The 19,459-nt window shown below is 44.0% G+C and overlaps 1 protein-coding gene across 4 annotated transcripts in view; it reads left to right on the forward strand.

Annotated features, from left to right (window-relative positions):
* The window catches only part of LOC311012362 (laminin subunit alpha-3-like), a 58,636-nt gene that overhangs the window by 20,433 nt on the left and 18,744 nt on the right, over positions 1-19,459 (forward strand). For 2 of the 4 annotated variants that reach the window (XM_084007794.1, XM_084007797.1), the window contains exons 15-40: positions 231-365; positions 1,264-1,316; positions 1,766-1,865; positions 3,026-3,078; positions 3,153-3,258; positions 3,460-3,559; positions 4,080-4,236; positions 5,129-5,270; positions 5,685-5,827; positions 5,909-6,003; positions 6,961-7,117; positions 7,820-7,983; positions 8,135-8,243; positions 8,316-8,413; positions 10,008-10,200; positions 10,339-10,465; positions 11,111-11,259; positions 11,675-11,790; positions 12,131-12,342; positions 12,417-12,621; positions 13,610-13,754; positions 13,844-13,984; positions 14,264-14,425; positions 14,985-15,086; positions 15,189-15,272; positions 15,752-15,982. In XM_084007794.1, the coding sequence (XP_083863920.1) occupies positions 231-365; positions 1,264-1,316; positions 1,766-1,865; positions 3,026-3,078; positions 3,153-3,258; positions 3,460-3,559; positions 4,080-4,236; positions 5,129-5,270; positions 5,685-5,827; positions 5,909-6,003; positions 6,961-7,117; positions 7,820-7,983; positions 8,135-8,243; positions 8,316-8,413; positions 10,008-10,200; positions 10,339-10,465; positions 11,111-11,259; positions 11,675-11,790; positions 12,131-12,342; positions 12,417-12,621; positions 13,610-13,754; positions 13,844-13,984; positions 14,264-14,425; positions 14,985-15,086; positions 15,189-15,272; positions 15,752-15,982 (3,479 nt within the window). Of the gene's footprint in view, positions 1-230; positions 366-1,263; positions 1,317-1,765; positions 1,866-3,025; positions 3,079-3,152; positions 3,259-3,459; positions 3,560-4,079; positions 4,237-4,819; positions 4,956-5,128; positions 5,271-5,684; positions 5,828-5,908; positions 6,004-6,960; positions 7,118-7,819; positions 7,984-8,134; positions 8,244-8,315; positions 8,414-10,007; positions 10,201-10,338; positions 10,466-11,110; positions 11,260-11,674; positions 11,791-12,130; positions 12,343-12,416; positions 12,622-13,609; positions 13,755-13,843; positions 13,985-14,263; positions 14,426-14,984; positions 15,087-15,188; positions 15,273-15,751; positions 15,983-19,459 lie in introns of all 4 variants that reach the window. The other 2 variants (XM_084007795.1, XM_084007796.1) reach the window with 2 other exon arrangements.

Raw genomic sequence — 19,459 nt, forward strand, 5'->3', positions numbered from 1 at the left:
TTTTTTTTACAAATGTATTCTACGTGACAAAAGAGACCCGGAGCATGAGAAATATATATTTATCTTCCTTCTTGGGAATCACATCTCCAAGAATAGACAACTGGGAATCACTGAGGGAAATCAGATTGTGGGAAAAAGAAAATACAAGGATCCATTTTTAACTATTTTATTTTCATACCAGAGTCACCTCACCCCCAATGATGAGGCTTCTATGTGTTTCCTGTCCCCAGTCTGTCAGTGTTCACCGGAAGGCTCCTATGGGAGTATATGCAACCCGCTGTCGGGTCAGTGCCTGTGTCTGCCAGGGGTGCTGGGCCAGCAGTGTGACCGCTGTGCCTCCGGACTCAGATTCCCCCAGTGCTCAGGTAACCAGCCACCATGTTCATAGACGAACCAATGAGAGCGGGGCTGAAATGACTTTTTAACACCTTTGTATCACATTGTACAACGCCGTATGAGGACCACTGGGGGAAAAAAATAAATAAATAAAAAACGGAGCCGAGAGAGGGGGGAAATATTCAGAGAGAAAAAGTCACAAATTTGCCACTTTAAAAATATATATAGGTTATTATATTTTAGAATATATATTGGTTCCGCTAACACCAGGATGTTTGACGTTGCTATGACAACAAGTGAAAGCTACAGTTAGCATCTTAGCCCAACCGCCCCTGATCAATGAACACCCATAAGATGACAATTTGTCCTCATATGAATAAAACCAACAATAACCATCAACATCATCACCCTAAGGACCTTAACAAGGCGTTGTCACACGTTGTGTATATTAATTAGAAAAATAAATGCGACATTCATGGGACGTTAGCTAGCATAGATGCTGGTTGTTAGCATCGTAATAAACTCTCAAGTTTGTGACTTTTTTTTCTCTGAATATTATTTATTTTATTTTTTTCCTACAGTGACCCTAAAACGCTGTCGTATATGGTGCACCTATTTAACAATATAGGCCTTCTTTGTATTTTTACATCAATATCCCAATATTTTTTTAACTTCATGTAAAACAAAATATGATTCATGCTTCCATCAGGTAGTACCAACCAATTTCAACCATTAACATAAAAACTTCCATCCATCAATCAATTTGCAACTCTGAAATATGTCAATAACACACAGATATTCTTAAAAAACGCAATTTTCGGCTCACTTATAAAGTTTCCACAGTGTCATATTGTTGAAGGAAGAATATAATATAAAATATTTTCCTTTTTTTTTTACTTAATTGTGGGTTTTTTTGTGTACTTGCAGCCCCCATCAGTGTGTGTAACCCGACAGGAACCGAGGCCACCGATCCTCAAACGGTACGTCACTCTCAATAAGCTTTGATTTATTTATTTTTTTAGTCGCCTGCTGAAGCCGAACCCTGACTATGTTTGTTATTAGCCTTGATAACAGAAGTGGTCACGGTCTAAATCCAGCACAGGGCTCTCCTTCTGGGTGTGGATTTGCATTACATCAAAGTCCTATAACTGATAACACAGCTGTGCTTTGCTCAAACTTCTTCCAGCAGATTTGGTAAAGGAAGTGTTTTTTTCCCTCCGGGAATGTAAATGCAATTAGAAAAAAAGGAAAAGAGGCTTTTCCTTCTGATTTGAAGAGGAAGAGAAACAATGAGTTTCTGGAAGGAGTTAAAAAAAGAGCAAATGGCAATCAATCAAATATCACAACAGACTATTAACAAATTAAACCTGGCTTTTCAATATTAGCTTCTTGCCTCAGCAATCCTCAGATTCCTTCTCTGGTGTTTCAGGGCTCCTGCCGCTGCCTTTCAAACGTGGAGGGAACCACCTGTGACAGGTGTAAACCTCTCTACTGGAATCTGGCTGCAGACACCCGTCGTGGCTGTACAGGTGAGAGACCCGGAAACCTGATCTAGAACCAGTCCAAAACCATTGACTTGAGAAAATAAGAGAAAAGAAAATACTGAATGAATAAAAATAAATTAATAAATGAAATGAGAAAAAAATATAATAATAGTAAAATTTAAAAAAATGACAGTAATAATAATAATAATGAAAGATAATGATTGTAGCAATAATAATAATATGAATAGTAATCTGATAATAGTGAGATTAGTTCTAATTAAGGGTGAGTATTGGCAAGAACCTCACGATACGATACGTATCACGATCATTTTGGTCACGATACGATACATATCACGATATCACGATATAAAAAAAGATGAAAACACAAGTATCTGTATATGTACATCAAATGATATTGAGGACAAATTGAGTCAAAACTATTTCATTCAAAACAGATTTTTTTTTTTTTAAATCGATCTTTGGAGTTGAAAAATCGATATTGTATAAAATATCACGATATATTGCCGTATCGATATTTTTACCCACCCCTAATTCTAATACTAGTACATTAGTTCTGATAATTGATCAAATTTTTTTCCTCCCACGCTGTAAGAAATCACCAGCAACAGTCTGTGAAGACTGATATGGGTCTCGGCCCCTCTTAGCCTGGAGGATATGTCAACATAACCCCTGTCAACAGCTCCGAGGGGCGCCGAGGAATAACATAACTACAAATTCCTGTTAACAACTGTGAACTGAACCTGTGAGATTTCCTGCTGGGACTTTTTGCAGTAATGAGTAAAAACAGTTACACCCCCTTGGACTCCTTCATCCTAATCCTCTGAAATTGCTTAATTTTGGGGGGAGTAATGAGGTGGCTTCCATTATCCAGCCGGTGAGGGAGCAGCTCCAGACTTCTGTCCAGATACCTGTCTAATGTTACAGGACAAGAATGTTGTACCGCCTGAAGATACGACAGCAGAAGAGAAAAAAAGGGCTTTTAATATCCTAAGAATGCTTCTCGTTGAATGTGGCCGGACATTAAGGGGAAGTTTTTTTTTCTCCCCCCGTGTTGAAAGCTCCTCCGGACCTTTGATGTGCAGATCTCTGAAGATTGTGTTTTTTTTCTGTTTCACCCATGAATGTGCCAAAATCCTGTAATCAGAGTCTATTCACTGTATATCCTCTCCCCCCCCCTCTCTCAGAGTGTCGCTGTGATGTGAAGGGGACCCTGAGTGGTGTCGGAGAGTGTGATCAGGTGAGTGTTTAATATTTTTTTCCACATCTAGAGCTTCAGATCCGACAGTAAATTCTTTCGTCTCACATTCTCAGAAAAGTGGGCAGTGTCCCTGTAAGCCGTACGCGTGTGGACTCACGTGTGAAACCTGCAAGGACGGATACTTCCTGCTGCAGAAGAAGAAGTATTTTGGCTGTGAAGGTGAGACCAACGCTACATCTGACTTACATAAAGCGTTTAACCTTTAATCCCTGCTGCGGTGATATTCGGTGTGAGTGTGCTCAGGGTGTGGTCACATGTCCGTGACATCACCGTCCAGGTTGCAACACACACACGCAGGGCAGCTTATTCAGTCTAAGTCCCTTTTTATTAAAAAATAATCACTTTCACTCTCCCTGATAGGTTGCCAGTGTGATGTGGGCGGGGCCATTGACGTGGCGTGCGACGAGACATCGGGACAGTGTCGGTGTCGGAAGAACGTAGTTGGTCGTGAATGCACCAGGTGAGTTGCCTTAAAATGTCATCATGCCGTTATGGTATGTCTGGAAAATCCTGAAAAACTGGTAAAACTTCCCTGTTGTGGATCTAAAATAAAGACAGATTCAGCAACTGCATGGTTAAGTTTTTGCCTCAGATGTTTTCAGAACATAAGTAATATTATATAAGAAGGGAAAGTTGCCATGTTAGTCCGGTTTGAAATCCAGGAGAGCCTGTAGCAGCCAATCAAAGCATCCATCCTTCCTTCCAGAAACACCCCGGTGGACACGTTACATTTAAAAACAAGTAGTCATTTAACAGATACGAAAACAAACAGCTTATGCATATACATTTATGAGGGGGAGAAAAGAGTGAAAAGAAAACTGAACAAACAGAAAAGATGTGTGTTTTTTAGAGCGTGTATGGAGAGATCTATCATAAAGCATGTGTTTAGTGTGGTTGTCAGTATGGGATGGAAGAAACAGAGCGTAATAATAATAGTAGTAACGATAATAATGATTATATAATATTTTTCTCCTTGTTAGGCCGGCGCCAGGTTTCTACTTTCCCTCTCTCCACCAGCTGAAGTTCGAGGTCGAGGACGGCACCACGCCGAACGCCAGACCGGTGCGCTTCGGCTACGACCCCCGAGAGTTCCCAGAGTTCAGCTGGAGAGGCTACGCCGTGATGTCCCCCGCACAGGTGAGTAATGATGCACTGATGGGATTAATCTCATTTACAGTATGGCCAGACAATATTCAGGCTCTATGATACACTGCTAAATTTTTTGTACATTATTATTATACACAACATAAAGTTGGAATAATTTGCAAATGTCTTGTCTTTTTAGAACCAAATTAATGTTATGCATGAATTAATTTCACATGGACACATGATGTAATCATTGCACCTGGTCAAATGTGATGACTGATGCATTTAAATAGGAATAAACAGAGGATTGTGTCTGAAAACTAAATATTCCAACATTATAGGCAACAGTATTATTATATTACGGTGTATATATGGCTGCATAGAGTGTCTTTTTTAATTTAGGATACATTTTTTAATTTTACTTTGCTTTATTCTTTATTGTTTATCTTTGTTTGTTTCTGATTCTGATTCATTCACTTTAAATCTTCTGATTTCAGTCTATTCTGGCGCCTCTATGATTATTTATTTTTCTGCTTTTACCTCGGTTCTGATATTCCTGCTTCACGACTTTCTATCGTATCACTGTGGGATTGTTGGACTCCAGCTCTCTTCTCCTAACACTATCTCTCTTCAGCCGGAGGTGATCCTCACGCTTGCCCTGGGCTTTCCCGGCTCTTTCCATATTGTAATGCGCTTCTCGGCCCCCAAAAGAAAGCCAGCGAGGATCTCGGTGGTGGACGAAGCTGCTTCTTCTCAGGCTTGCTGTGGCTGTAAGTGAAGGTGGTCTGCCTTTTTCCCTTTGGGGCTGTATTATCCTCTCTTCACCCTTTTTTTGGCCCGCTTGTCTGTTGATTAACCCGCTCTGATCGCCGCCCGCCTCCTGTGATTTATATTTCATATCACATAACCTCATTGTCAGCCGCGTGTCGCTCTCGTCCCGCAGAGTGAAGTCAGAGTAACAGTGCATGTTGAGCCCAGAGATGAGAGGCGGCTCTTATTCCGTGTGGTTCTGCGGTTCACTAACCCGAGCGGCGCCGCCGTCACCGGTAGCATCAAGGTCACCAATGACAGGGACGCCGCCGCAGGTGAGGGCCGCCACGTCCAATCACCTGTCACCTCTCATGTTCATTTCATGTCGTCAGATCTAACTCATTTCCTGTGTGATTTTTATTTAATTATTGTGTATTATTGCTGCTGTTTCTATTGTTATATTATTATTATATTGTTTCTATTATTGCTGCTGTTTACGTTACTCATTTTAATGACCATATTTATTATAGCTGCTGTTTTTCTGTTTTCTATCATCAACATATTTACATATTTCATTACTTAGCCATATTTATTATTTATTTATCTATCTACATACATATCTATCTATCTATCTATCTATCTATCTATCTATCTATCTATCGATCTATCGATCTATCGATCTATCGATCTAGAGTGTGATGATGTCTTCTGCTGATGATTTCCCACATTTCTGCTCGCTCTTCCTTCAGGGTCGGATCGGAGTAAGGAAGTGATATTCCCCGAGAGTCCATCCCCGGCCTTCCTCACCGTCCCGGGAGAGGGTTTCGCCGAGCCCTTCGCGTTGACTCCTGGGAAGTGGATCGTTCACATCAGGGCAGAGGGGGTCCTGCTGGTGAGTTCACGGGAGGAATGAGTCATCTTGTGGAATATACGGAGAGAAAAATAGACTAAAGTTCATGTTTCCACCCTCCAGGACTATTTAGTGCTGCTGCCCCGGGATTACTACGAGGCACCTTTGCTGCAGGAGAAGGTCACCCAGCCCTGCACTTACTTACCCGCCGCCAACAAGTATGTCTTTAACATCCCTCCTCAGTCATTTTCATTTCAGTTTCATACTCACCACGCATGCATGATACGAGGTTATTTGTATGGCACCTTTCGACAGCAAGGTAATTCAAAGTGATTTACAATATTAAAAGCATTGGAAAAAAGTCAAATAAAAGTCAAATAAAAACAAGAAAATCAAAGGAATAGAAATTGCAGTGGAGTATAAGCAATTAATACATTGTGTTGTTGCAAACAGAAAAGTTTTCTCAGTTTTCATTTAAAAGAGCTGAGATTTGCAGTTTTCTGGACGTTTGTTCCAGATATGCGGTGCATAGAAACTGAACGCTGCCTCTGCATCCACTTTCATACTGCACACACCAGACACGGTTATCGGCTTGGTTCTTAACCTCACAAGGTGGAAGATGATGATAAATCTGAGGGTTTAAAGCCGGAGACGTCATATTTCCGGGCTGTCCATCACTTTATCCTAAACATGACATCCCAGCAGCCACGCCTGGAGGGACTTTCCTTCAAAATTTTGCACAAACTTCCACTCGGACTCAAGGATGAAGTGACGAAGATACATGTGGTCAAAGGTCAAAGTCGCTGTGACCTCTAAAAACAATTTTTTTCCACCAGAACTCATTTTCATTTCACACAAATGTGGAATAGCTGTAATAAATCATAATATACGGATGATTTGCTTCACGCCAAATAGTGAAGGAGAGAACTCACCTAATGATTTATATACAATGTCTTGTCTTTTATAGCGCCAAACAAATGGTATGCATGAATTAATTTCACCTGGACACATGATGTCATCATTGCACCTGGTCAAAAGTGATGACTGATGCATTTAAATAGGAATAAACAGATTGTTCAATATTCCAGCTTTAATGTATGTTCGACTAGGCTGAAACGGTAGTAGTTATCGGACCATTCTGACTGCTTATACGCCCGTGTGTCTCCTCTTCCCAGCTGTCTGTTGTATAAGCATGCACCCATGGGTGGCTTCAGCTCGGCTCTGGGCTCTCAAGGGAAACTCTCCACCCGCAGCGGCCGCAGGAGGAGGCAGGTCCGTGTGCTCCGTCCCACCCCCGACCACCCGGAGATGGCTGCTCTCAACGGCCGACAGGTAGGAAGGAGGCCGAGAACCACTGGGGGTTCGAAACTGGTTTATACGGGTCCTGGGAAACCTTGAAAAGACTTGAATATTAGTGTGGAGTTTTCAAGGTTTGTAAAGTGCTTGGATTTAGAATAAAGGTCTTGAAATGTGTGTTCTATGTGATGACATATATGATAGAACAGAGAAAAGAAGATCTCCCTATTTGAGGGACTGAAAACTGAAAACTTTTCTGACATTTCTTTATGAAAAATGACTTTTGATGATGAACAGATGATGAAAATAGTTGGTGATTATATTTCTGTGGATCTGTTAGTGGAATTAGTTCTCCTTTCATTTGTGGTCCTTCTGTAAAAAGCTGTCTCCAAACATCATGTTGGTTGTTTAGAGGACAATAACATCTCATTTAATGTGATGAACAAGTGACATAATAAGTAGACTGAATACTGACCATTGGATTGATACAAATATGGAGTTTACCACAGCTGGAAGGTGCTGGAAACGCATGGAAATGCACCTTGAAATGCTTGAAAAGTGCTTGAATTTGACTTTTGGAAAAGCTGTGTACACGAAGCTGTAAAACACACTGAGGTTCTTATCTGTGGTGTCAAAGTCCAGGATTAAAGGCTGTGAAACTCACTCAAAGGCTAAATCTGTGACATCATCACTTTTCATTGGTTGCTTTTTCGTGAAAATAAACTGAATAAACTTCAGTCGCAGCTCCAGCTCGGTCTCCGCGTGCCTCGCCCCGGCCCGTACGTCCTCGTCCTGGAGTACGCCAGCGAGGTGGACGCCGTCCAGAACGTCAACCTGCTCATCGGCAGCCAATCAGGTGGCCAGATCTCTGCCAGGGCCAACATTTACAGCTGTGCCTACAGGTGAGTCTGCATCTGTTTATTATTTGATTATAATTTGGTAAAATAATGGCATTGTTTCAGCCGTGTGTGTGTGTGTGTGTGTGTGTGTGTGTGTGTGTGTGTGTGTGTGTGTGTGTGTGTGTGTGTGTGTGTGTGTGTGTGTGTGTTGCAGCTTCCTGTGCCGCAGCGTGGCGGTGGACGGCAGCAGTCAGGTGACCGTGATGCAGCTCACTCACAAGATGGAGATCCTTCTGCAGACCTCCACCACGTCGTTCCTGCTGGTGAGGTTTCTCTCAGACCTCCATGTTAGTCGGCATCACGTGGGTTTAATGTGTACTCGTTTCCTCCTGTAGTATAAAGTATATGCGGTCCCTGCAGAGGAGTTCTCCCTGGACTACGTGCACCCCAAGGTGCTGTGTGTTTCCACCCACGGTCGCTTCACCCAAGACAGGTGAGTCACCCCAACCAGACCTCTGTACAGGACCAGACCTCCATACAGGGCTAGACCTCCATACAGAACCAGACCTCCGTACAGGACCAGACCTCCCACCTGCGTACAGGACCAGACCTCCCACCTGCGTACAGGACCAGACCTCCGTACAGGGCTAGACCTCCATACAGGACCAGACCTCCGTACAGGACCAGACCTCCATACAGGACTAGATCTCCCACCTCCGTACAGGGCTAGACCTCCATACAGGGCTAGACCTCCATACAGGACCAGACCTCCGTACAGGACCAGACCTCCGTACAGGACCAGACCTCCATACAGGACCAGACCTCCGTACAGGACCAGACCTCCATACAGGACCAGACCTCCATACAGGGCTAGACCTCCGTACAGGACCAGACCTCCATACAGGGCTAGACCTCCATACAGGGCTAGACCTCCATACAGGACCAGACCTCCGTACAGGACTAGATCTCCCACCTCCGTACAGGAGTAGACCTCCATACAGGACCAGACCTCCCACCTGCGTACAGGACCAGACCTCAGTACAGGACCACAACTCCATACAGGACCAGAACTCCATACAGGACCAGACCTCCGTACAGGACTAGATCTCCCACCTCCATACAGGACCAGACCTCCATACAGGACCAGAACTCCATACAGGACCAGACCTCCGTACAGGACTAGATCTCCCACCTCCATACAGGACCAGACCTCCATACAGGACCAGACCTCCCACCTGTGTACAGGACTAGACCTCCATACAGGGCTAGACCTCCATACAGGACCAGACCTCCATACAGGACCAGACCTCCATACAGGACCAGAACTCCATACAGGACTAGACCTCCCACCTCCGTACAGGACCAGAACTCCATACAGGACTAGAACTCCCACCTCTGTACAGGACCAGACCTCCATACAGGACCAGACCTCCGTACAGGACTAGACCTCCCACCTCCGTACAGGACTAGACCTCCGTACAGGACCCGAACTCCATACAGGACCTGACCTCCTTGTTGTGTGGTTGTTTTGAGGCGTGGAGACACACATCTGTTTTTCCAGAGTCCTCCAGCTGGTTCAGGTCATTTACCTGAATCTGAACTCGGGGTCAAACTCTCTCTCTCTCTGTCTCTCTGTGACCTCTGACCTAACGACCGGGTGTTACAGCTGGGTGATCTCTACAGCCGTCAGTCTGCACTCTGCATTTACTGTGTAATTCACCCGGAGCAGTTTAGAAAAGGGAAAAAATCACCAGGAGATTTTATTTTGAAAAGCAAAGGTAAATATTTGAGCTAAGCTCAAGATAACACACAAATATGCAAGATTTAAAAAAAGGAAGTGAATGCAATTGACACACATTTGATGTTCATGCTTTTAAATTGTGTTTGTTGTTGAGACTAAAAGGAGGGAAACTTTGACTTCCCTTTCTGCACATTGACGAGAGAGCATTTTCAAGATTTTAAAAAGGATTATAAGAGATTAATGTTGTTTTATTGGCTACATCACTGACTCTTCTAAAAAGTACAACAGTGCTTAATAGACATCATCAACAGGCGTTGAGTAACAGCATCTCGTTGACTCCTTCCAGTCGACACTGCATCCCGAGGCCCGTGGAGAAGCCGACCTCGGCCTGGGTTTTGTACGCCGCCCGTGATGGACGACTATCTTCTCCACCCGCTTCTTCTCTCCAACGAGGAGAGAGTGAGGACTGGAGACGGAGACGACAGACCTTCTCCGTCCGTGAACCTCAGAGTGACGGGATTCTGCTCAAATTCCCTCAGGTGAAAAAAAAAAACAGAAACAACCTTTAGTGAATAATGAGTTTTTCCTTGCCCTGCAGCTGGGAGCTGGAGACGAGCGACCTCTCATTTTCCAAGTCTTAAGCTTCCTCCTTTTTCTGTTTTTTTTTTTTTTTTCAGACGGAGATCAGTTTCACTCCCAAGGTGCCGCTCCCAGGCAGGTATGTGGCCGTGGTCCATTATCACCAGCCTGAACACACCTCGTTCCCCGTCGAGGTCCGAGTGGAAGCAGGGCGGGAGTGGAAGGGTGAGTGCGTTACAGGAAGTATGATTAAAGACTTTAGTGCCTCCTAATGGACATTAAGGTGATTTCGCGTGGAAAGCAAGGGGGATTTAAATCCCCGTGCTCATGACAAGTTGATCCTTGGACACACTTCGGGAAAGAATTCCTGTGATTCTTACCTCTTTCTCTACTCACTGTGGAAGAAAAACTCTTCAGGTCTAATACTGTGGCTGGTTCAGATGAGGTTTAATCACTGACAGTGGAAAAAGGAAGTCACAGCGTTGCCATAAAATCCTTTCTGACGAGTGTGGGGCTAGTCAGAGAGGTGATGAGTGGATTTGCATTGATTCCAAGAGAAGAGACTTCCTGAGAAAGGCAAAGGTGTGGCTGCTCTCCGGGCGGCTGGGTTTCCCTGCACAATGTCACAACAGGATCCATTCATCGGGCCTTGATCAATCAATGTGAGATAAGGATACGGAGACGGTCCAGGAAGGGGGAAAGACCAAAAGGTCTTCTTATCAGGATAAAAAAAGTTAACCACAATCAAATAGGAGCAGCAGGACATTTGATGAGTACATGAAAAAGGAATATTAGTATGAGATAAAAATAAGAACTGTAAGGTAACACATTTTCTTCTACATCACCATAAACTCTGCTCTTCTTCTGCAGGTGCATTTAACGCGTCCTTCTGCCCCGGAGTCTCCGGCTGCCGGGAGGTCGTCATCGCCGACGGGCGCATCGCCCTCGATTTAACCCAGAACTCCTGGCAGCCGCCCGCCATCTCTGTGGTCGTGCCCCCGAAGAAGACCCTCATTCTGGTCTGTGGGAGTCATCATGTTTACCCACTAAATGAAATAGAAAAGTGAAGGAAAAGTGGAGTCTGTTATTCAGAGACCTCGGTATGCCGAGGTCGTCTCTCCTCGGTGTTATGCCATATCAGCGACAACAACAATGAAGGGCCTGTACTCCACCTGGCAGCTCCCACACTGCTCTCTAAAACAGCTTACCTCTGGAGGGCAGGTTGGGCTTTGCTTGCCTTTGGTTCACTTGCTTTACTTTCCCCTCATTCAGATAAAATTAAGCTCCATAAACCCACAGCTTAAACACTTTAAATCCTCCGTTTATCTGTTTATCACTCTCTGCATCGAGCTGATATGAAAATATTAACCACACAAAACGAAACAATGTTTGTTTTTTTCAATCATCTGTTATTTTTTTCTGTCATTTCTGTAGGATTATATCTTGTTGGTTCCCGATAGCAGTTACACCCCAGATCTGCTGAAAGAGAAGCCGCTGGATAAATCTGCTGATTTCATCCAGCGGTGCAGAGGAGAAGGTTTCTATGTGGAGTAAGTATAAAACAAGCTGCACTGATATCCATTCATTAGCTTGTTTATTTAGATTTAATGTAATCCCTTCTCTCTTACAATAATCCAAGATTCACAGGGTTTATTGTCATATGCAAAGTATATGAAATTATTTTATTTGTTTGTCCACAGAATGCCAAGTATAAAAAAATAGATAAATAGTATAAAAACAAAGTAATTTAAAGGTCAGCAGGTGAGACATAAATAAAACCACCAGTGCAAACAATGTGATATATTGATGCTTTGTTTTAAAGTCTAGTAATAAGATGGTGCCCTCTAGCTGTGATAGTGAAGTATGTTGTTTTTCCCGACCCCCCCTCAGCCCGAGAACGTCTCCTCAGTTCTGCAGAGACTCTTCCCGTTCCCTCGTAGCGGCGTACAACGACGGAGCGCTGCCGTGCGACTGCGACGCGTCCGGCTCCACGGGGACCGGCTGTGATCCGGTCGGAGGTCGCTGCCCCTGCAGGGAGCACGTCATCGGGCGACGGTGTACCAAGTGTGCCACGGGATACTACGGCTTCCCCTACTGCAGACGTGAGTGGAAGCTTCTCCTCTGACTCCCCCTCTCTCTCTAGGTCTAATCCAACCCCTCTCTCTCCGTCCTGCAGCGTGTGAATGTGGCCGGCGGCTGTGTGACGAGGTGACGGGACGCTGCATCTGCCCTCCGCAGTCGGTCAAACCGGCGTGCGACGTGTGCCAGAGCGAGACTTTCAGCTATCACCCGTTGCTAGGCTGCGAGGGCTGCGACTGCTCGCCAAACGGCATCGAGAGGAACGCGGGGACCGACTGCGACCGCGTCACCGGACAGTGCAGGTGAGTGGAAACCGACTTACCTGCAAAGGTGTGCAATTAAAAGCTCTGAAAAACATCGTTCTACACAGTGTCTTGCTTTTTTTGTTTCCTGTGTTTTAAAGCAGCAAAGAAAGGATTATGAAGATGTGTCACAGACATTTTTACGTGTCTGAAAACATTTCTTGACATGAAAATAAACAGTGATTTAAAACACAATATTCAGATTAGACAAGAGAGTTTAAATACATCCATTTGTAATGACAAAAGGGTTCGAATCACAGTCAGTAAGAATAAGTTACACTTATGGAGGAGCAAATAATTAAATAAATAAACAAAAAGTGATTTAAAACACAATATTCAGAGTAGAGCAGAGCTTAAAAATGTCAGTTTGTAAAGACAAAAGGGTTCAGCCTGTAAGAAGAATATTTTAAAGTCACACTTTGGAGGAGCAGATATAAAAATACATGAATAAAAATCCACATCACTATAAAAGTCAACCGTAACCTGCAGTGTTTATGTTCTATATTTATGTTTATTTGATGTTAACTATAGATCTTCTGTGGTCTCATGAACAGCCGAGTTGTCACTTTATGATAAATGTTGTATCATCGTATATAATTCCCCTTGATCGTATATTTTCTCTGCAATTTACAAAACTTAAATTAAACGTCCAATGCATTTTCTGTTTCGTGCTCTCGTTTCTGAGCGATGAGAGAACAAAAAAGGGCTGGAATGTGAAGCCTGCAGCCTCCGACACAAAGTGAAACATGAGACCAAACGGCTTTAAGTCCTGTCTTTTCTGTCATGTATGTTCAGTCTTAATCTCTGTTATAGAAGAAACAGAAGAAAACACAAAGAAATAGCAGCATATGACAATATAATGTCCATAAAATGTGATTATCTTCATTTTAGCTGTATTTGTAAATGCTGTTTGCTAATATCTGATTTATAAATGCGTGTATTTGACTGAAGCTCACCTGTGTGTGTGTGTGTGTGTGTGTGTGTGTAGTTGCAAGCCGAGGGTCGGCGGCCGTCAGTGTGATCGCTGTGCTGCAGGTTATTACCGATTCCCCGACTGCGTGCCTTGTAGCTGCAACCGAGGCGGCGTCACACCTGAGATCTGCCACCCGGACACGGGGAGGTGTCTCTGCAAGGTGACCTTCACATATCTCTCTCTCCCGCTCTGGTTTATTCATCTGTCCTCGCTCTGACCTCCTCTCCATCCTCGCTGCCACGTTTGTAGAGAAACGTTGCCGGCGTCAGGTGCGACACCTGTCGGGGAGGCTCCTTCTATTTCGACCCCTCCAACCCTCACGGCTGCACCGGCTGCTTCTGCTTCGGAGCGACTGACCGGTGTCAGAGCTCCGGCAAACGCAGGGGGAAGGTGTGTTTCTGCTTTGTTTTCGTGCCCCTGCATGTCTGAGGATGTCTCTGTGAAGTGTTGGCTGATAGCAGATACCTGTTTGAATGAAAGCTGCTCGTACAGGTGTGGTTCAGGAAAAAAGGGCCTTCAATTGCTTCTAAGTGGTGATTTCATTGGAATTCTGGGTTCTTTCTTTGATTCACCGTCATCTCTCTTTGGTTGTAATATTCTGTGTTTATGTGTATGTGCCATAAGGAAGGTATATCTGACTTTAACTTCCCTAATGTTCCCCGTTATAAGTTCGTTGAGATGCGAGTGTGGCGTTTGCAAAGCGCCGACCAGGAGGAGGTCGCCTCCGTGCTGAACACCGCCAGCAACACGGTGGTGGCGGACGTCCAGGAGCTTCCTCCCACCGTTCAGACTCTATACTGGGTGGCACCCTCGCCCTACCTGGGGAACAGGGTGAGAACAACCATATGTGTCTACATAGATAGATAGATAGATAGATAGATAGATAGATAGATAGATAGATAGATCGATTCATGTAAAAATCTCAAAATCGATTCAAAACTTCCAAAAATCGATTTTTTAAAAATGTTATTTATTAATGTTAGCTTTAATCTTAGATTTGCCTTTGTGTGTTTAATATATTTTTATCAGTTTAACTTTTTTTTTTTTTTTTAATTATGCTCTCATACCATAATTTCCCTTTATTAGCGCACAGAATTATTATATATACATTAATTCACTCATTTCTTTTTGTCACATTTTCTATTTTTCACTTCCGAATAGTTTTGGTTCAGATATTTCAGTTTCATGCTTTTTTATTTTAACCTTGTCTTCTTTTGCTTTTATGAACATACAATTTAATTAATTATATTGATAATTAAACAAAAATAAATGATGGCAACTGTTGAGAAATAAGACCCAGGTTGTATCGGTACAGAATATTCCTTTATATTGAATTTCTGCGTCCCCGAGGTTTCAGATCCGCTGACAGATCTCGGCTCCTCTCTTTCAGGTGTCGTCATACGGTGGTTTCCTCACCTACCAGTCCAAATCCTTCGGCCTTCCCAGTGAGGGGATGACTCTCATGGACCGGAGACCTGACGTTGTGCTGACTGTGCGTAGTGTTGTCTCTACTACGTCTGCTACTCCTCTCTTTGTTTTCTGTCTCTGTAACAGAAGCACAGCTTATTTATCCATCTCATGATTTCCCCTCTAGGGTCAGAATATGACCCTGATCCACATGGCTCCACAAGTCCCGCTTCCAGACAGACTGCATCAGGGTAGAGTCCAGCTCCTGGAGGTGAAGTACAAACCAGTTTATCCTATTTCTCTCAAAATGTAAAGGACACATTTAATTTATGATATCAAAGTGTTTGAAGAGAGACGATTTTTTCATTATTTGAGTCAATTATGAGGTCGTTGGAAATCTACCAATTAGATTATTGGATGTGTTTGTGTGTCGATTTTGACCAATAATGAGGTCTTTGAATGTCAGACGTTTAATCCTGATAATGGTGCAAAGTGGTGGAAAGGTCGGGGAGTCACTGAGGCCATTAAATGTTTCCTCAGAGGACCATAAATATTCATATCAAGTTGAAAGGCAATTAAATATCTCATCCTGTTAATGTTAAAAAGTTAGACAGGTGTAAATAAATGAATATACTGTATATGATGATGTACTCCTCTTGTTTTATATCATATGAAAATCTTTTTTTTTTTTGCATATAGTCCAACCCCTACATATTTCTCAACATTAAACCCAAAGTAATTGATCTGCAGGGAAACTGGCGCCACGCCGTCACCAACAGGCCGGTCTCCAGGGAGGACCTGATGATGGTCCTCGCCGGTCTGGTGGGCCTGAGGATCCGAGCCTTGTACTTCACTCAGAGTCAGAGACTCAGCCTGGGGGAGGTGGGCCTGGAGGGGGTGACGGACACCGGGACCGGCGGCCCTGGAAACACCGTGGAGGACTGTTCCTGCCCCGCTCAGTACACCGGGGACTCCTGTGAGGTGAGGAGTTAATCATTAAATATCCCTCAATACTGCGTTCTTATAGTAGTTATAATAACTTTATTTAAATAGCAACTAAAAAACGTACAAAGTGCTTTTGACAGAGCAAAACAAGGCACATACGAGTCCATACACATATGCTTATAAACACATGAACAGAGCAAGAGAAACGATAGGTGGAGTTGGTTAGAGAAGGTAGAAAGACAGTAAATAAAAGGTACAGTGTGTGGGATCTGGTGACATCTAGTGGTGAGGCTGTAGATTGCAACCAACTGATACTGTGCCATGCATGAAGGAGAATTACAGGGGCTCAATATGCTTGTTTGTCTGTTCTGGGGTACTCATATGGCGGCCGGCTCCCGATGTAGATCATTCTGAGGAAACAAAAACACGATTCTTATTTTCAGGTGATATTACACGAAAAAAAACATATTTATTAATATTATATCAGAGGTCTTCCAGGTTGTAGTGACAGAGTGGAGGGCCCCCATTACATATGGTATTAAAACCAGGTCAATAATAATGTGTAGTGCAGCCTATAGTTCCATGTATAACAGTACTTTGTAATGATGTTTGTACAGATTAATATATTTATAGAACATGTTTTAATTCTATATTTATATTTCACAACATTTAACAAATAGAAAGATTTATATTTGCTAATTATAGGTTGTATTCATGTTAATATGTATTCTTTGGACATATTTTAATTTTGGGAAGTAAAAACAAATCATTTCAGGGGACGTCCTGCAGTAACTCTGCAGACCCTCTAGGGGGCGGGGACCCTAAATGCTCCACACTGTTCCTCCAAAGAGAAAAAAACACATGAAGCTTAGTTAAAACTTGTCTCGGGTTCAGACAAACATCGGCAGGAATCTTAATCTTAATTGACTCTTCCCTACTGGAAAGAAAAGAAAAGAATTTGTATAATAAAAGTATTTGTATAATAACATTCTGGGGTTGTGGGGGATTAGGATTGTTTTGTCAGGTGTGAGAGAAGCGGTGCAGATAACAAACAGGGTGCAGCAAGCTGTTGAATGAGGTGGCATCTTGTCATCGTATGTTTTTAAGGGTGTCCTGACACGCCTGAACCAAGCACCACACCCTTTTCTTTCCCCCCCGAGAGGAAGAATTCATCAGCGGAGCAGCTTTTTGGATCTAACGTACTGGAAAATACCAGCCGGGGAGCTCGGCGTGCCTAAATGTGGTAGCCCCGGGCTGGGATGTGATGCACAGTCACGCAGACATTATATCAGTGATTACAGAGTTAGAATCACTGGCAACGGAGACGCAGTGCAAACAAACCGCCACGCCGTTGCCAAAACGCCGAAGCTTTACTCTGAAATTCTTTTCATCCTGGGAACGACGGCGCCGACTTCGCTGGGAGGATTCTCACGTCGGGGTCACGCAGCAGCTTTAGGTCCAATTAAAAACCGGGAAGCACTCATTAGAAGCTTTTCATTAGTGGAGAGAATGTGTGCAGAGAAGTTGCTTGTCAGATTGCCGTTGCCTCAGGTGTGATTAACTACCTGTGTTACTGTGTGTGTGTGTCTATGTGTCTGAAGGTAGCTCATTATTTGCAGCCGCAGGCGGTGTGACAACGTGCCTCGCCTCGACACACAGGGTGGGGCCGTTGGCAACGCACTGTTACTCATTAAAACCTCAGTGTGTTCACTTGAGTTCACCATCAGTGTGTGTGTGTGTGTGTGTGTGTGAGAGAGAGAGAGAGAGAGAGAGACACACCTATTTGTGTGTTTGAGGAGTGTGATTCAGGTGTGAGTTTGTCGTCTGGATTATATGAGGATGTCTGACTTTCCCTTCAGCCACACACACACCATTATGAACAACACACACACATAAACACACACATAGACACACACAGACACACACACACACATATAAACACACACCATTATGAACAACACACACACATAAACACACACATAGAGACACACACACACACACACACATCAACACACACAAACTCATTCACATAAACACACATAGACACACTCACACACATAAACACGCACACCATTATGAACAACACACACACACTCACACACATAAACACACACATAAACACACATAGACACACACATCAACACACACAAACTCACTCACACACACCCTTATGAACCACACACACACATAAACACACACATAGACACACACACTCACACACATAAACACACACACACATATAAACACACACCATTATGAACAACACACACACACTCACATAAACACACACATAAACACACACAAACTCACTCACACACACCCTTATGGACCACACACTCACACATAAACACACATGAACATACACACACACACACACACATAAACAGAATTTATACAGAATATATTCTGCTTTTCCTCCGTCTTCATCTCCACACATCTAACAGATATAATAAGTCAGCAGCATTTCTAATGTTGGAATTTTCCTGTGTGTGCATGCTGATACGTGCACCCACATCTGACTGTCTGAATGTGTGTGTGTGTGTGTGTGTGTGTGTGTGTAAGAGAGAGAGAGAGGGAGCACTTGCATGTGTGTGCTTGTGCAACCTTCATACACTCATGCTGATCCTCCAGCCTGACTCAGGTGGGGCGGCGTGGGCGTGGCCTCCTCACGTACGGGTGTTTGGTGTTTAAGAGGCCGAGGTCGGGGAGGGTGCTCCATTATTTCACACGGACTAAACGGCAGGAATGTCAGATATGTGCACGGACGGACGACAGCGGCGGCGGCTGCCAGGGGTTTCCTTACAGACCCTGCTGTGTTGGACTTTGATCGGACTTTGCTTCGCCGGCCACCGACCCCGAGAGAGAGGGGAGCGGACCCGCCACGCCAGACACCCAGACCGATGGACTCAGAGGATACGGTTCCCCTCGATCCATGACCAGGGAGCTCAGAGGATCCAGTTCCCCTCGATCCACGACCAGGGAGCTCAGAGGATCCAGTTCCCTTCGATCCACGACCAGGGGGCTCAGAGGATCCAGTTCCCCTCTATCCACGACCAGGGAACTCAGAGGATCCAGTTCCCCTCCACCCACGACCAGGGGACTCAGAGGATAGAGTACCCGACCCTGAACGATGAGGGACAGACAGTCAATGATCCTTCTGTGAATGACAGCGATGCCAGCGCTCAGATCCAGGTAAAACAGTGAGAGGGTGTTGTCCTGCCTTCACTTCCTCGGAGCCTTGGGTGCTGGTTGTCGGTGACTTGGAAGACTCTCTGAAAGCAAAGGGCACCCTTCGGTGTTTATCGTTAATCATTAATCATATCACAACAAACGGAGGTGGAGAGAGGGAGGGAAGACTTCTGGGAAATCCCTGTTTAGGCAAAATTACAGATGTTTGGTTTGCATTTTATAGGTTAGTCTGTCTAGTCTGTGATATATATGTTTATTGTCATGGTGATATACATATATATAATAGTAGCCTAAAACATGAAAAGAGGGGAAATGTGTCGGCAG

Source organism: Eutrigla gurnardus, assembly GCF_963514095.1.
Source record: "Eutrigla gurnardus genome assembly, chromosome: 4".
NCBI lineage: Eukaryota > Metazoa > Chordata > Actinopteri > Perciformes > Triglidae > Eutrigla > Eutrigla gurnardus.